We start from the raw sequence: 18,366 nt of genomic DNA, 5'->3' as shown, positions 1-18,366 counted from the left end.
CACCTTTCAGACTCTGCTAAGGTAGGCAATACCACCCCAGGACAACAGGGGGCACTATCACTAATGGGATCAACTCTTTTTTCCCCACAGCTCAATGGGGGCAGTTGAGCTCCTCCTCCTTCTTTCTCCTGTGTGGACCCTATAAGAGCAGAAACGCCCAAAAGAAGGAGCCCGAGTTGGGGGGTGGAGTGGATGTGGAGCAGACGCACCCACATGAGCTTATAATTCTGTACGGCCAAATTGGTACAGAAGGCACCTGAGTGTATGTATATGAAGTTTCTGTGCTTTTACTTAACATTATTTCTAAATGCATTCAGCACTCTGACATTGTCAATGGGAATTCCAACATCTAACAATCACATTCTGTTGTGGTCGTGGCCACCATCATTCTTTTTTCTTTTTTTTTTTTACTTGTGTTAGCTGCCACCTAGCCTCTCTAAATGCCACAATGTGTCGTTGTGGCCACAGTTCGATTTCCTACACTCTTTAAAATTAAGGTGCCAAAGTGGCTCTTCAGAAAGAAACCATAGTTTTGGTTCCCAAATGGACCATCTACATGAAGGTTCCAGAAAGAACTTTGTATTAATTGAGGTCCATAGCAGGCTCCACAAATTGTCATGAATGGATGATGATAAATTTGTGACATACAAGTGGGTTCCTGCTTTTCAAAGGACTCTAACTGCATGCAATCACACAGGCTAAGTCCAGCTTTTCTTGATGTTTTAGGATCCTGCTTGGTAGCCTTAAAGATTTCTATTTTGTCCTCATATTAGGAACCTTTTCAAAGTCCAGAGAACCACAGACTCCAGTAAAGAGCCATTTTCGAACCATTATTTCCAAGAGTGTAGAGTCAGACTCTATTCTACTTATCTCCTCCTCCTCCTGTTTTTGAGCTATTCTTCTGCAGATACACACAATGTTGCTTTGTCACTTCCTCTGTCTGTTCTTCTTTTCCTGACTCCCCCTGGCTTGCACAGTCTGTATATGACTCTTATGACTTACCTACAGAATTCTGACAATTAAAATTAGAATGATGAAACATTTGGATGGCAGTGATGGGCAGGCTGCCCCTCTGCCAGTTTTTAATAGATGGGATGCACCCACCTTAAGGCTTCCATCTCCATTAGTCAGATTGTTTAAGTGTATGCAGTCAGTGCATGGAAATGGCAGTCTGCTAGATATGTAGGGTCAAGTAGGAACTTGTAGCAGTTTGTAGACACTGCAAAGAGTCTGAGTAAGCAGCTAATGGTAGCTCGGTCCTTAACACTGATCACAAACTCAGCAGATCCTCCTTAGTTCCAGTCTCACGTGAATTGGGAAATTCAGTGTGAAACACCACCATGGTTTCTTCTATGATAGAATCCTCTTCATATTTAACTTCTCCACCCCAATATTGAATATTCCCAAATGATCCTGCTGTTTTTTCCATTTTCTTACTACTACATTTGGCTTTCTTGGAAGCAAATACTTGATTTTGCAGTTTTATTGCATCTCATGGCAACAGGTTTGAAAAGACAATGTCAATTTAATGCTTGTTTTTTCTTCAGTTGAGAATGAGGATCCTCATACCGTGAGTGAAACCAAGAAAACCAACAAGGTGAGGAGAAAGGCAAGCTGTTATGAATGACAAAGATGGGTTTAGATGATGATTGCCAAGTCTTTTTTGATTCACCTATGGGGTGAAATTCCAGTTCTTCTCCCTCCCTTTCCACTTTCGCCATGCCTGCTGAGTGTCTGAGATAAAAGGTTTGTAGGTGGAACTGAGAAAGAGATGTTGCCACCCTTCTCATTTCAGTTTCTACTTGTCTTTCTGGAGGACAGGTTGTGCAAAGGAGGTTATCCAGCCAATGGTGCGCTCTCGACATTCGGACCACGGGTAGATAGGCTTGTAGTCAAAATGTCTTTCAGCTTTGTTGGTCTTGACGGTGAATGTGGTGGAAGCGATAGTCAGCGTGTAACGGTTCATGATAGGCGTGTAATTGTAGAAAGGCTTGAGCACCGTATGGAGGATGTCGTTGAGTCGGGCCATGAAGGACAGCACAAAATAGGGGATGCGGACTTCCTGAAAACCAAAAGAGGAGAGGAATTCCATGTTGAAATCCTCATAGCTCTTGTAGGGCGATTCATCGTAGCAGAAGTACACCTGCCCGCCTAGCACCTCGGGTGTTTGCTGGATCTTCTGAGCGGCAAGCAAATGCATCCAGGCAACGTTTCCTGGTGGGAATTAAGAAAAATGGTTATTGATCATGGAGATTATGAGTACAACAAAATGTTTGGATGAGAAGCTGGAACACACACCAAAGGATGCAACCTGTTACAAGATGGATTTTTAAAAGGATAATCCTATTTTACCGCTTTAACTTTTTCAGGGCTGATGTCAACTTCTGTTGAAACTCGGGGGGTAGAGGACGGTAATCATCTGTAATCTGCAACAAAACTCGCCCTTACATTTAAGTTTGACTCTCTTTGCTATAAGGAAAATTAAGTAGCTTTGTTGATTTAACTTTGATTCCCTGCGTCAGTAGCAAAGAGCAAACAACCTCTAAAATGGCATTGGAATCTGGCGAGAGACTAAATACGCCATGGACGTTTTACATATTATCGCGGAGTCAGACTCTGACTTGTCAGACTTGGAATTTGATGCAAGTGATTAGGAGATGGACATCGAATATTAAAGTGAGGTACCAGCATCAGCTGATCAGTGCCCAGTTGATCGCGGTGTTGAACACGTTTGTGTAGCTGCGGTCACCTGGGAGGGCCACCACTTATGATGACAAGAGGTACAAAAACCATATTGCGTTACACTGTGACTGACACTGCCACCTACTTGCTGTGTGAAGACAACCAGCCCACCGTGCATTCCTGCTGGCCATCGAGGTGCCCCCACGCAGCCACTGCCACCAGAGATGCCGAACATCCGCCAACAGCAAATACAGCCCATAGCAACAAACGTTTTATTTTGATTTATGTGTGAAACCATTGCTTTGTGTGCTTTTCAGAAAACTGAGTTTATATTTAGCCCTCAAAGAGTTAAGCAATTCTGTTATGGACCTACCAGGAATGGATATCGATCTGCTGATAAAAGGAGACCCCCTTTTGGAACCAAACGATTCTCTTTCCTTTCTTGTTAATTCTATGACATCTTATCTATAATTATTCCCCTGTTTCAAGGAGCATTTGTAACCATGATGTACACAAGCCTAGGGAATGGCGATGTCCCTAAGAAACTACTGGTTACCTACCAGCATACAAAATGTGTGGATCACAGATTGAAGACTATCAGATTTTGTCACTAAATTTTAGATTTTCAGGTGGAAGATCTTAATCTTCAGCTATTAACCATTCTGTTGGGAATGATCTTGGGATCCAAACCTAATAACAAATGTAGCGAGGCTCAAAAAGAGAGCCTACTGCTGTAAAAGAATCACTCTTGCAGTTAGAAGCTCAGTTGAGGATTAGCCAGTGGAGCTAAAGGAGAATGTCCTCCAAGTCTTAGATGATCTTTTTTTTATGGTACTACCACCAGTGGAAATGGTAGACCACAAGAGACATAAATATCAGGTCCAGGAATGAGGGGAAAGCAAAGTCAAAAACTAGCTAAATACCCCGTGAAAATATTAACTTGAGCATCGAGGTCTGTGGACCTCTATCTTAAAGATCGACCATCATGCTGTAGGAACAGGAGCCTTCAAAAAATGCACAAAAGGACTAAGCCAGGCCCCGCCGGGAGTGGCAGCCTTTCCAGGAGCTCCGTGTACGATTGTGAATTTCCCCTTGGGATTAATAAAGTATCTGTCTATCTCTCTCTCTCTGTCTATCTCTATCTCTAAAGATTGCAAAACAAAATGGTAGCATAACAAATTTACTGTAAAAAAAAATAGGAAGAAAGTCGCAATGAACAAATTGCACAGAAAGAAAGTGGAAAATTAGATTCTGCATCATCCAAATGCTAATATTAAAGACCCTCAACTGGCACCCATGGAGGATGAGCTGCAGACAGGTGAGTGAGTTCATCGCCGTAGTCAGTAGACCACTTTAAGAACGATGGTTGCTCCTTCCTCTGTTGTCATACTAATAGATTATTCTAACTGTTTTTCCCCTTCAGCCTGGAGTTGTGGAGCTGCTGTGAACCAGCATGTACAGGATCTAAAATAATGGAGAACTCGGTAAGGCACTTTAGCAAATAGGAGTGCGACTTACCTGCATATACACGGCCATGCTCGACTGTTGCTGGAATCGCCTGAGGGATGTACCCTCCCATCTTCACACCCCTCTCGTAGAACTGTTTCATCAGATCATGCCTCTCACCATAAATCCCCGTGGGTCGAAGGGCACAGGTGTACAGAGTCTTTCCATTTTTTACCTACAAAACACAAGAGAGGTTAAGGTTAGGTCAAGGAATGGGTTTGAGTTGGAACATCGCACTAAATCTAGGAAAACTTCGTTGGGGGTCTATCCAAATCCCACAAGAGCTACAAGGAGCAAGACCTGATACAGCAGGTAGGGTGTGGATATCAAAAATGTCAAAAAAAACTATCCCTAAAATGTCAACATCACTGTCTTTTGGTAAATTCCTTTCAGCTCACAGAGGCTTTCATAAAGGCAAAGAACAGAGTGAAAAGAACAGCTTGTGAGTGAATATTCTGAGAAACAAATGGTACAGTTGCGAAAATGCATTTGGAATAGAGGCAAGGCATAATATTTGAATTTGGAAATGAAACAGATAAATCTTTTCTGCTAAATGCAATCCAGGAATAGGAGCTTGTGCACACTTTAGTGTGGGGAGGTCTAGAAACTGGGTGTCATTACATAGGAATGTGTGATGCAAACATTGATGTAAGTGAAATCGGAGAGCTAGGAACTACAGAAAAGAGTATACAAAAAAAAAAAAATTTGCAGTATATCATGTAGTACCCTCTTTTAGAAAAAAAATAGTGGCACCCAGAAGCAGTCGTCTGGCAGGCAAGAAAACTGGCATGTGAGATCAGCAGGATTCACTCATCTATCCATGATCTTAATCTGACATTGAGGCCACATGGGCTGCAGACTTTCATAGCAGCAGTGAACACTAGAGAGGAACCAACCCGGAATGGAATGCCACCCTTCTGCATGGTACTGTTAGGCATTTAAACTTTCTGGATCTTATTTTGTTGTTTTTTTTTATTCTTCCAATAATGATTATTATTTAAAACGTTTGCCTTCAGGAATGACAATTGTCTAGATCGTTGTAATGTTCTAAGGCTTTTTCCAGTTTTGTGTGGGGTCACTGTATTGGACCAGCCTCCTCCATTCTCGTCTGTTGTACACTTCTTACCAGACCCTCATTCCACCCCTTCACACAGTCTATCCCGTTTCTCTTTGGTCATCCTCCTCTTCTCTGTACTGACACCTCCATACCCATGATTCTTCTCCCCACTCTTCTCATGACATAACTATGCCATTTTAACCTTCTTCCTTGTATTTTCTTTGATTTCCCCAACTTTACCGGAACATTCGATTTTCTCATTCCTAAACTCATCCAACTTTGTTTTTCCCATACATCCATCATTTCTGTAGCATCCAGTTTTGTTTCATGCACCTTTTTAACTGCCCAGCTTTCTGATGCATACAATATGTACTGGTCTGACCACTGTTTTATATGCACATGTAATTACAGTGATCCCTCGCTATATCGCAGTTTGACATTCGCGACTTCACTCCATCGCAGATTTTAAATGTAAGCATATCTAAATATATATCACAGATTTTTCGCTGGTTCGCGGATTTCTACGGACATTGGGTCTTTTAATTTATGCTACATGCTTCCTCAGTTTGTTTGCCCAGTTGATTTCATACAAGGGACGCTATTGGCGGATGGCTTAGAAGCTACCCAATCAGAGCATGTATTACATATTAAATAAAACTCCTCAATGATATACGATTTGCTTTCCGCGCGGTGCTTGATTGTTTGCTTTTCTCTGTCTCTCTCTCACTCTCTCTGGCTGACGGAGGGGGTGTGAGCAGAGGGGCTGTTTGCACAGGGGCTGTTTGCTTAGAAGATATGGACGCTCCTCTAAACAATGCCGCTTTATCGCGGTGCTTCAGCAGACTTAAAAGCACGTATTAATTTTTTGATTGTTTGCTTTTCTCTCTCTCTCTCTCTCTGACATTCTCTGCTCCTGAAGAGATCTATTTGCATTCTTTTAATTGTGAGAAAGAACTGTCATCTCTGTCTTGTCATGGAGCACAGTTTAAACTTTTGACTAAAGGGTGTTATTTCATGTCTAGAGGGCTCTAATAATGTTAACAGTGTGGGAGAGTTTATAAGGGCTTAAAATATATAAAAATAACCATACAAACATAGGGTTTCTACTTCGCGGATTTTCATCTATCGCGAGGGGTTCTTGAACGCAACCCCCGCGGCCCGCGATCGAGGAGGGATTACTGTATTATTATTTGTCAATTTACCACAATGATATTTTGCTACATCATTGTGTGGTCACAGTCATGTTGTTTTTTGACAGTGGCTTTGGTTAGCCAGGCGTATAGTTTGACACTGCACTGCATGTGACATCAATCACATGTAAGGTGGTGAAGTGCACTGTTCTGTTTCTAAACGTTTGGTTGAATGAAAGCAACAGTAAGAATCGAGTAATCTGTTATAGGTAAGGAAACGATATTTAGCCACAATTTGGCCTACAAATTTTTGCCTTACCTATTGGTTTATGTCCGTTGGCTTTTTTGATTCTTGTTGGCTGTGACTGTTGCTCATTTTTCGACTGTCCTTTGACAGTCTCTCAAAAGCTTAGTTTGCATTAAATTTGTTCTAATTTTGGAGAGATCTTTTCCTTCAAGTCCCTTTAGGTGCACACTCTCAGAGTCACGCCGGGCCAGCCAGTCATCCGCTTCTTTGAGGTTTGCACAGAGCACCAAGTGCACAAGTGATTGGGATTGCATACCAGTCATATTATTGACTGTCGCCAGAGGCCAGTACATTGTGTGGACATGGAGAAACGATAACCAGATAAGGCTGATTCGCCATCATCTTTGCACACTTGTATTTCATCTCAACAAAGGTTTGACATTAGAACACTCTAGACGAGAACAGGCCATTCAGCCCATCAAAGCTCATCAGTCCTATCCATTTCATTCTTCGAAAATAACATCAAGTTGAGTTTTGAAGTTCCCTAAAGTGCTACTGTCTACCACATTACTTTGTAGCTTATTCCATGTGTTTCACGGGTGTAGACATCTTTCATATGGGTTCAAATGACTAGTTTTATGATTGAGGATGGGCAGCTTGATGAATCACAACACATTTCGACCAGATGGATATGTCAGTTTGATGATGTTAGCTAAAAACTTTTTATGAGAAGGGTGTCGTGAGATTTGGGAAGGTGTGTATCACTTGTCTCAAGATGGTTTTGTAAAGTCTAGTGGAATGGCACCATGTATGTACAGGCAGAACTGTCAATGGATTCCAACCTCAACAGTGAAGTGGAGTCTTTTATGGATTGTGTCACGATCACCCGACTGAAAGGTTCAAAGAACTTGCATGGTTATTTACTGTTTACTTTCTAAAATAATATGATTGAAAAAGGTGGCGCGGTGGTAGCGCTGCTGCCTCACAGTTATGAGATTCGGGTTCGCTTCCCGGGTCCTCCCTGCATGGAGTTTGCATGTTCTCCCTGTGTCTGCGTGTGCTTCCTCCCACAGTCCTAAGACAAGCAGGTTAGGTGCATTGGCGATCCTAAATTGTCCCGTATGTGTGCCCTGCGGTGGGCTGGTGCCCTGTCCGGGGTTTGTTTCCTGCTTTGCGCCCTGTGTTGGCTGGGATTGGCTCCAGCAGACCCCCCGTGACCCTGTCATTAGGATATAGCGGGTTGGATAATGGATGGATGGATGGATGGATGACTGAAAAAGTCTTAAACCTACCAAACTAACAGAAAGTCAAACAGAGCAAAGGTTACACAAGAATAATAAAGATTTAGAATGAGAAGCACCTCAAAATGAACATCAAACTGAAATTGAGGCATTGCATTTCATGTGCCATAGGACTGCAGGTCCACTAGTAAGATTAAATGAATTGTAGTCATTCCAGGTACCTGGTAGTGTGGATGAACAGGAGTTGTCAAAGATGAGAGAGAGACCTACCTTTCTACCATTGGCTTCTATCACCATCTCTTCTGCTTTGGCTTTGCTCTTTGGGTACGGCATGCTGTGTATGACATTGTACTGCGTGTCTTCATCACCCCTTGAGATAACAGGAAAGAAGAAATAGAAAAGGTCAATGTTAGAGTACAATCAGACAAGCTAGTTAACATTTGTCTCACAAACTGAATCTCAGTACCTAACAAAGCATAAAATATTCTCAGATCTAACAAATTTGAAATGTTAGTATAATGTTAGGTGCAAACTTGGGTTATACCAGCTAGAACATGAGCGTAGGTTAAGGAGAAACCCAATATTGAAAACTTTATTAGAATACTACAGGGTGATTCACTCGCAAGAGGCCCCGGATATTCTGTAATAACTCCAGCTAGGATGAAGCAATCTGAATCAAACAATGTGCTCATCAGTATATGGAGCTTCGAACAAGCCGGGATGCCCCTGCATCAGAGTGATGAAGTAGGTGCCGGACAGCTGATGTTTAACCTCCATTTGCAACTTCTGGGTGCATACTGCCCACAGCCCTTCACTCAGTCGCTCGACTTCTCATCAGGATGGTGGTGTACAGTACTGAGCAGTGCATCTTCACAGTGCAAACCTGTTGGGTCACCAATTTGTTTAAGCGATGTCAGAGTCAACTGGATGACTGCGAGTTAACAGAAGGTTAGTTCCAGCAAGATGGAGAAATGTGTCACACATTAGCAAGGAGCATGGCAGAAACGGAGTTCTTCTTCGGCGTCAAGGTAATTTCAAAGGGGCTTTGACCACCACAGGCACTAGATCTGACACCACCAGATTTCTTCCTTTGGGGTATACTCTATCAGAGCAAGCCTCACTCTATGGAAGATTTGAAGGATAACATCCAACATGAAATTGCTGCTATTCCCTCCCCCCCCACCGAGACACTTGCCGATATGTTCAGGAACATGGAGTGCCGCGTCGAAATGTGTCTGGCAGAAAACGGAAACCATTTCCAGCATCGCATGTAATGCAGTCGATTACACATACGTCAAGGTATAGAACATATTTTTTTTTTTTTGGTTCAGATTGCTTCATCCTAGCAGGAGTTACAACAGAATATTTGGGGCCTATTTTGAGTGAATCTTCCCTGTACCTAAGCCATTAAGCCAACCAGTACTTGACATCTGTGGAGGAGACTTAGGCCCAAGTGGGTCACTATGTTTAAAATGACGCCGCTAGGTTCAGGAGGATCCGTACAGTTCCGATTTGGTTAGAAATGACACTTCTGGTCTCAGAGTAGTTCTCCGTGATTCTTTTTTGGCTAGGTTTGAATGTTAAATTTGAACTGATCAAGCTTGGTCAGCCAGTTGGTCAGCAGCCATCATTTTTTATATGGTTATAAGGATATGTTTCTTGGTGAGGCATGGAGGATTAGTACTAAATGGATCAGCGCCCCTTAGATCTTGTTAGACAGACATCCCAACTTCAAGCTAATCAATACTTGACTGAGGTCCTTTAGTAAATCATTATGGTTCAGGTCTATTGCTCCAATAGATCACACTTTTTTTCCAGATGTGCGATCAACTACTAATCAAGGAGTCACTCAACTCACTAAGAAATGCAAAGGTTAAGGAAGATCAATACTTTTTATATTTGTTTAGAAATGGAACATTAGGTCCAAGTAGAAAATATATTTCTTGTGTAGGAAGATGGGTAATCCTTAATGTCAAGTGGGCGTTTCAGGTCTTAGTCTTCGATCTTGTTAGGCGCATATATTCACGTACAATATACATAATTTCTCAATGTGGAAAGGGGAATTCGGATCAATGCTACATGGATCTGGTTAGATCGCTATGCCTAACTTCAAGTCAATCAATTCTCGTCATTTTCAGTGGTTGAGGAGATTTCTGTCGATCGTAATGGTTCAGATCTTCTTATTACCCAATACATCACTGTCTCTCTCAGATGTGGTGAGGATATCAGCCCAACGCTTATTAACATATTACTCATCTGGTTATAAATAGCAATTTAGGTTTCTATCTGAATTTGTACGCCTCTGGTGTGGTACAATGTGGATGTATATCTTCATCTGGATGTGAATTTCTCAGATTTGGTCTGTAATAATGATTGCAAAAAACAGGCAACCAGGACTGAAGGACATGTCCTACTCTGACAGACTCTGAGAACTGAACCTGTTTAGCCACGAGCAGTGTAGACTGTGTGAGGACCCAATCCAGGTCTTCAAAAGCATCGCTAAAGTAGATCCAGCAGAATTCCTTCAACTTAGCAGTGAATGACATACGCGAGGAAACCAGTGAACATTAAGGAGACCTACATTTAGGACTAAAGCCAGGCTAGCACTTCTTTATGCAAAGAGTTGTAGGAATCTGGGACAAATAACTGGAGACACAGAGTTGAAGTAGGAACTTTGACAACCTTTAAGAAGTATCTGGATGACATGTTGGGAGAGCTTAGCTATTAGCTAACTACAAGAGTATATATATTGAATATTTAGTGCTCAGTGAAAAGCACTACACAAATAATTGAGAAGAATTGCTCCGAATGTATACGTTAGACATCAACTCTTTCAATCATTTTCAGGAGATGATTTCTCCATTATGGGTATATAAGAACCAAAACATGTCTCTGCTGATGAGGCATAAAGACAACAACTAACATGTCCACCGCAGACCACACTCATGTATTCTCCCACACAGGCTCACTTCTACACCAAGAGTTGGAATCTGGAACAAACTACTGAGACATGGAGTTGAAAACCAGACAGCCTTCCAAGAAGATCTGGAGGACAAACAAAAAAGCTTGATAGACTGTATGGTCTCCTCTCATCGGTGTCAAATTTCTTAGGTTCTTATTTTTATTGTTGTATGGCAGGGTGGCGAAGTGGCAAGTACTCAAAGTTACCAATTCTGACCCAATCAAGTCCTTGCATTTTGCACATTTCCGTCACGTCCATGTGAGTTTTCTCCATGAATTCCTCCCACATTCAATATCCACGTTATTAAGCTGACTGACTCAGTGTGTGTGCGTTAGTGTGCCATGGTGTGCAGGTTTCTGCTTGGCACCTGATGCTGCTGAGAGAGGCAACAATCCCCCACAGCCGTGCACCGGAATGAGCAGGTGTGGAAAATGGATGGATGGATTTTTTTTACCACTTAAGCAGTTGCTGCCAAATTTATATTGACATTGCATGTCTTTTGATAGAAAAGAAAGTTTGAACACTTGGCTGGTGTATCTCATACACTGCGTCGTGCTCACTTTTCTTCCTTTTTTCAGGAATTTCTTGAGAGCCAGCTGGCCTGCATATGTGCTCTGTGTTTATCCTTTTAAGTCTCAGCACAACATTAAAAAGCTGACAGTCGAGTTGGCCCAGCTATAAAGAGACCAAACCCACCCTTCCTGTGTTAAGCCCAGCGAGACTAGTCTGAGGAATTCAATTTGCAGCCCGGGGGGTATTTGGCCTGGCATGGCCAGCAGGGTCTGGACGCTTAGTGGCCACATATTCCAGTTATTACTGCAATCCCCTGGTCTGCTTTGCACATACTGTATACTGCTATTCATTATTCATCATGGAGAAAAATCTAACAGTCTTTACATTCTGTGACGTTTTGCAGCTGGACCTCTCAGCTGATGTCAGCCAAGAAGATTAAAATGGAAACAAAGATTGGCAACAAAATAAACCGGACAGTGCCGAGTCGCTCAGGAGAGCTGGGTGGAGGCTTCCTCGCTTCACGCCGGTTGTGACTTGATGTGTCCTTTCATGCCTACAGTCCACAAGTTCTGACTCTGCCCCAGTCTGTAGGGTCCTTATTGTCACATAAACGGAGTACAATGAAATTCTTACTTGCATGTGTCAACACATTTGCTCTGCCTGCATGTCTTCTGCATTTCTCTAAGGTATTTATTGGACAATATTTGGCCAAAAATTGCCTGCGTTTTACACATTGCGAGCATACAACTGGATGACTTGACGTGTATAATGTGATACTTGTAGCTTATTTTTTCAGGGATATTTTGACCAAGGTAGGATGAAGACCCCTGCAGGCCCCTGTGTGACTTAGCTACTTAACAGACAGTTGATCATACTTTTAAAAAACACAGTGTGAGAACAATGAGCCATTTAATGTAACGCTAAGTATCTCTCACTCTTGAATTCAGCATGTGACTCAAAGAAATGCTTCACCACCACCTAGAGGAAGGGGGAACTCCCCCCTGGTCATTTCGATGTGTGGATACTCAATCACTTTATCAAGTAGGGCCTCCCCCCCCTTGGTCATTTCAGCATACCCATAATCGATTGGGGCTAGAGTTTGGCCAAAAGGCTCCTTGCCGTCACAGGCCCCTGAATGTATACCCTGATGGTAGATCCTCCCCTAGTTTTGACATTGTTTCCAGTGGCGCAATGTTCATCTCTATCGACGTCCAATTTATTGTAAAGTTTGTATTCTCTGTGAAAACCTGAGATTTAAAATTTTTCTCAGCCATATTTGCAAACTACATGAGGTAAGTAACACTTAAAAAATACATGCTTGGGACAGAGTATTCCTTTAATCACACTGTCCTTATCCTGTCTCAATAATATTAAATTAAGTGTTTCACCTTCTTGACGTTAACCCTAAGCCTCTTTCATGCTTGGAATGCTATATAAATACGACTAACCCAGAGTGTTTCTTGAGCTTGAAATTCTATGTAAATACGAGAGGATTACCCAAAAATAACCGGAATTGGTACCTGGTGTGCAATCTCGACTTAGCTGTGAATTTCGCTGCTAGGTGTAGCATACTTACAGTATTCTGTGCCAGTCTGCCAAGTGGCGTTGCTCTGTATTGTTCGTATGCCATTCCATGTTGTTTTTTCTTGGTACTTATTAAACGTGTTCTGCGATTTTTGTGATGGTGACCATAAAGAACAGCGAGTCTGTGTTAAATTTTGTTTTCTCTTTCGGAAAACAGCTGCTGAGACTGCAGAGATGCGTGAAACTGCTTTTAAAGAGGAAGCTTTAAGTAAAACGCAGGTCTACGAGTTTTTTTGTATTTCACATGAGGGGAAATGTCACTTGAAGACCAATCGAGATCTGGCTGACCTTCCACAATTAGGAGTGATGAAAATCTCGATAAAGTTTGCAATGCAATTTACGAAAATCATCGCCGGACTATTGAAGAGATTTCTGAATTGACTTGTGTGTCTTGGAGTTCTTGCCACCTTCCCTACTTGCCTGATTTTTGCTCTGTGAGACTTTTTTCTTGTTTCCACATATGAAAAAGGGACTCAAAGGAAAGCATTTTTGTACCGTGGAGGAAGCCAAAGAAAAATCACTGCAGGCCTTGGCCAACGTTCTTCTTCAGAAATTCCAAAACTGTTTCCACCAGTGGGAAAACCGTTGGGACGAGTGCATTCGTTCACATGGAGAGTTCTTGGAAGGAGACTAAAGTTTCAGTAAGTAAACATTACTAAAAGTCCTTTTGGGTACCCCCTCCTATGGTTAAGCCCAAGGGTCTCTTTGGTTAAGCTGTTATGATCCAAGTGCTAAGCCCAAATCTGCTGCCATGAAGTGGATAAAATAACATGCTGCAAATAAATCATGAAAATTTTTATGTGTTTTGCCACTCTACGGTAATTCATACACATTCATGAGTGGGGCGGAGCTTTGAACCAAAACGACCAATGGAATGTGAACAAAAAATGTAATGGCAACTTTAGAACAAACTGTAACTGAACCATTACTTGAATCAAGTGCTAGTGATGGCAATGTGAATTGGTCATCAGCCGTTGACAATAATAGACACACTGATGTATACGGCGCTGTACAACCAAACTGCCGTGATGTTCCTGGTGAATTCGATCGCATGAAGCCTCAGTGTACCAAAAAGGCAAAATGACTGCAATCAAGTAGAAAGACAAGAAAGACGTTAGCCCCCCTAGCACTATTCACAAAGCAACAACTGTCAATGTTCGTGTTGGGGGAAACATGGAAGACACTAAGCCTTGCTCTGTGGTTGCCTACGATAACACAATGGGTGCGTCGATCGTGCACATCAGGCTCTGAAATTCTACCCTCTCATGCGCAAGTAACAGAAAAAATATAAGAAAAACGTGTAAAGAGACCCGCTTGTACTGTACCATTTGCGACGTTGGGATGTGCGTTGGTGACATGTTTAAAAACATATCACACGGAAAACGCGTCTTAAATCTGCTGGACACCCCACAGATCTCTCCTACTGTGTTTATGCTGACATTTTGTTATTAACATGCTTCTGTTTTACATAATAACTTTTTTTGTTGTTGTTGTTGTTGGAGGTAAGCAACACTAAGGAAGTGAAATCTCTTGCTTTTTATTTTCTGGAGGTGGTTGCCATGCTTCACAATATTTTGCCTCATAATAATAAAAAACTAATTTAAACTGAGGTCTTCCACCCTCCACTCCCACACTTTAAACTTTTGAGCGCCTGTTTTTGGCCAACCTGCTAGAATTAAAATTACCTTCCTGGAAAAAATTAGCCTGGTAGTGAAATGTGGAAAACAGAGTGCTGCACGGAGCTCATTTTTCTAAAAAACTGGCTCTCTCAGTTACCATTAACTGACTCCTCACTGCCCTCTCACCTCGACTTCAAGCTCCCTAGGGGAGGCTGTGCTGTGTACTGCTTGGCATTCCCCTCACCCTGGCACAGAAGCACTTCTATTACTGCACTGCTTAGCTAGCTGTGCCACGTGCCTGTCAGACGCCATGCTCTTTCAACCACTGGAATGAGAGTTAGAAGAGTTTTTGGCCGATTCCTGAAAGTTTTGGGTGGCTGTAATTTTTTCTGTACACTTTTTTGGCAGAAAGAAGTGAACATTTTAAGTTCTGTTTAGAGAGTGGCTGAGGGACTCATACATCAAGACGCTGAAATACGTAAAACAGACTTTGGACATGTATCCAAAAATATTTTATTTCTTCTCATTTTTCTAAATAATGTACAAAGAAGATGTGCAGTTAAAGACAAAACCAGCTGGAGAAATGCAGCCTTACCTGAAGAACGGGTCACCCTTGATGTTGGGGCCTACCACCTCCATGCTGCTGGTGTAGATCAGGTACTGAATACTGTGGTGAATGCATGCCTGGATGACGTGCTCAGTGCCTGTCGGTCAGATCAACAAGAAGAAAGAGATTAAATTAGAGATAAGACATCGGTACTGGCATATAATACCCCCAAGAACATTGTGAATTGTGGCACAGTTGCAGTGATATATTAATAAATATAGTAGAGTAGCAGAAGATGATAGATAGATAGAGATAGATAGATAGATAGCGCCATACACATCTATCTATCTATCATCTTCTGCTACTCTAGTATATTTATAGATATAGATAGATAGATAAACTATAGCAAATATTGTTTTGTTTTAAATTCTTATCTTAACATACAGAATAATTCCAAATAAGCCAACAGGTGAGTACAGCACACCGTGCAGGGTAGGTAGGATTAGGTTACTGGGAATTCAGTGACCTCATGGCCTTGTAGAACAAGATGTCCCTGAAGCAGGTGGAGCGAGTGGTGAGGCTCCAGTGGTGCGTCCCAAAAGGCAAAAGTGAAAACAGGGGATGAGGTGATGGATTCAGCTCTCCTCAGACATCGGGTGGAGTCGATGACATGCAGCTGTGGAAGGTTAGAAGCTGTAAGGACAGGCCGCGGGAGGAGTCTGTGATCCTGACAAGGGCCATGTTAGTAAATAAATCTGACTTCCACGCAGCTGTATCATTAAACATAGGGAAACTCGCTTGTTCTACATTCGTTCACGCGTGACATTCTCAAGCCATTGTCATTCAGGAGGGTCATAGAGGCGTGGGGCTGGAGTCTCTTCTGGAAGCATCAGACACCCAACAGGAACCAAGAACTCGGGTACCTGCTCACACGGCCCCAGTTTAGGGTTGCCATTTAAACTGATTAATGACACAGGCGAGTTTCAGTTTGCATTTCATGAAACTGACAGCTAGTTTGGAACATAAAACTCACTAAAGAATGTCTTGGGGGTTTTATCACTTTTTTTTTTTGGATGGAATTCAAGAATTTTACTCCATAAAAATGTACTTACATCTCAGTGTTTGCCTGTGTTCTTTTCTGCAGCTGACATGAAATAAATTAATTTTATTCATATAGCGCTTTTCTAATCTACTCAAATCACTTTACATGGACAACGGAGGACCACTTCAACCACCGCCAATGTGCTGCATCCAGCTGGATAATGCGACAGCAGCCATTTATGCTCCAGAGTGCTCATCGCACATTAGCAACGAAGTGACAGAGATAGGAGATAAGTGGGTCGGAATGGATAAGGTCATGGTAGAAAATTAAGCCAGGACTTTTGGAAACATCCTGCTGTTTTTGAAAGATGCCCAGGGATCTTTAATGGCCAAAGAGAGTCAGGACCTCAGTTTTATGTCTCATCCGAAGATATGGCACCATTATCTACAGTACAGTGTCCCCCTCACTGCACTGGGACATTGGGATCCACACACCGACCAAAGAGTACAGTAAGTGCCCTATGAACTCATCAACACATCTTTCTCCAGCCATAGGTGGTCTCCCATCCCAGTACTGACCGAGCCCAAACACAGTTAGCTTCAGGTGGATTATGTATTCTAAAGTGTAGGAGGTACGGCTGCTGGCTACGGTATGTAGCACACACCACACTTCTGTTCAAGGCCTAACACTGACATTGCCACAGAAAAGACACACTAACTTGCACCATTATGATCATTATTGTGTTTTTCCCACAGGAAAGTCCCCCACTGCCAACCCCTTACTTTCTGCTAGCAACGACCTTTTTCTTTTCTTTGCAAAACAATTTGGTTAAAATGGAATTTGCAGCAAAACTCACCGTTTCATTTTGCAAACCCAACCAACGAATTTCGACACAAGGAAGGGAACTGGACGTTACAGATTTTAGTTCTGCATTTAGCACAATAATCCCCTCCAAACTCATCACTCAGCTTGTGCACCTCATTGTGTAGATGGATTATTAACTTCTCGACAAGACGACCCCAGGTGGTACAAGTGGGTGGCCGCACTTTGTTGTGCCGCCATTCTCTCAACACAGGGGCTCCACAGGGTTGTGTTCTGAGCCTTCTGCTGTACTCTCTCTCTACATAAATGGCAGCATGGCTGCATGTTGACTCTAACATCATTGTCAAGTCAGCTCTGGTGGGCCGGATATCCAACAACAATGAGCAGGAACAGCTGGATAAAGTGGAAAGTCTGTCACACTGGTATCAGGACAGCAGTCTACTCGTGAATATCAGCAAGACAAAGGAGGCGGTTGGGGACTTTGGGTAGAAAATAGCACAAGCACCTCCTCCTCAGAATTAACTGCTGTCAGGCGGAGAGGACGGACAGTTTCATAACACCTCGGTGCCCAAATCACACAGTACTTGACACCTGGTCCAAGCACATTGACACCTTGGGGAAGAAGGCATGGCAACGTTTGTACTACCTCAGATGCCTCAGGGATTTCCCACATACTAAAGAACTTCAATACGTCCACCATCAAAGATATCCTGATGGGAAATATCTGTGCCTGGTTTGGAAACAGCAAATGGCAGAACCGCAAAGCGATTGGGGTGGTCAGCTAAAAACATCCCCGGGTGCGCACTCCCTAACTCCTTAACATTTACATCAAGCGATGTCAGAGTACGGCAAAGAGAATTATTATTGACGCCAGCCATCCCAGTAGTAGCTTCTGTTCTGTACTGTGTTCAGGTAAACGACGATTTACTTCTGACTACGGTCCATCTGCATCTTGCATAAGGAAAGTGTCCTTAAATAAAGGATGCCCCATTGTTTACTCTCTTAAATAACTTAAAGTTATTAGTTATCACATATATACAACTCTTTTAATACTTTTTTATATTTATAAAGTCAAGAATTGTTTTCATTGTCATTTTATATTATTAAAGGCACAATCACTGGAGTTGGACAACTAAGAATTTCACTACATATTGTATTACTGACTGTATAATTTGTATGGGACAAAATAAAATTTGATTTGATCAGAATATGGTGAGAGCAACACGGGTAGACGATGCAGTTACCACACAGAAAACAACCTGGGGCATTGTAAGAGTCATCCATGGGGTGCCACCACTGTGCCAACATTCAGTCCCCAATCTTCCTTTGCTTTTAAATGCTTTGTGAAGCCCTTTACTGTAGTGCGAGTGTGAAAGGATCTCCGCAAAAGAGACTGTTTAACTCCACAACGCCA

At 42.4% G+C, this 18,366-nt stretch overlaps 1 protein-coding gene across 1 annotated transcript in view; it reads right to left on the bottom strand.

Annotated features, from left to right (window-relative positions):
• Positions 1–364: 364 nt before the first annotated feature.
• hsd3b7 (hydroxy-delta-5-steroid dehydrogenase, 3 beta- and steroid delta-isomerase) overlaps positions 365–18,366 on the bottom strand; it is a 41,036-nt gene continuing 23,034 nt past the window's right edge. The window contains exons 4-7 of the mRNA XM_039765149.1: positions 15,137–15,245; positions 8,134–8,233; positions 4,201–4,363; positions 365–2,214 (exon numbers count right to left, since the gene is read on the bottom strand). Coding sequence (XP_039621083.1) covers positions 1,799–2,214; positions 4,201–4,363; positions 8,134–8,233; positions 15,137–15,245 — 788 coding nt within the window. The 3' untranslated portion in view covers positions 365–1,798. The remainder of the gene's footprint in view (positions 2,215–4,200; positions 4,364–8,133; positions 8,234–15,136; positions 15,246–18,366) is intronic.

This window comes from Polypterus senegalus, chromosome 10 (genome assembly GCF_016835505.1).
Source record: "Polypterus senegalus isolate Bchr_013 chromosome 10, ASM1683550v1, whole genome shotgun sequence".
Taxonomy (NCBI): Eukaryota; Metazoa; Chordata; class Cladistia; order Polypteriformes; family Polypteridae; genus Polypterus; species Polypterus senegalus.
The sequence above is the reverse complement of the archived record's forward strand: the minus strand, read 5'-3'. Positions and strand labels throughout refer to the sequence as shown.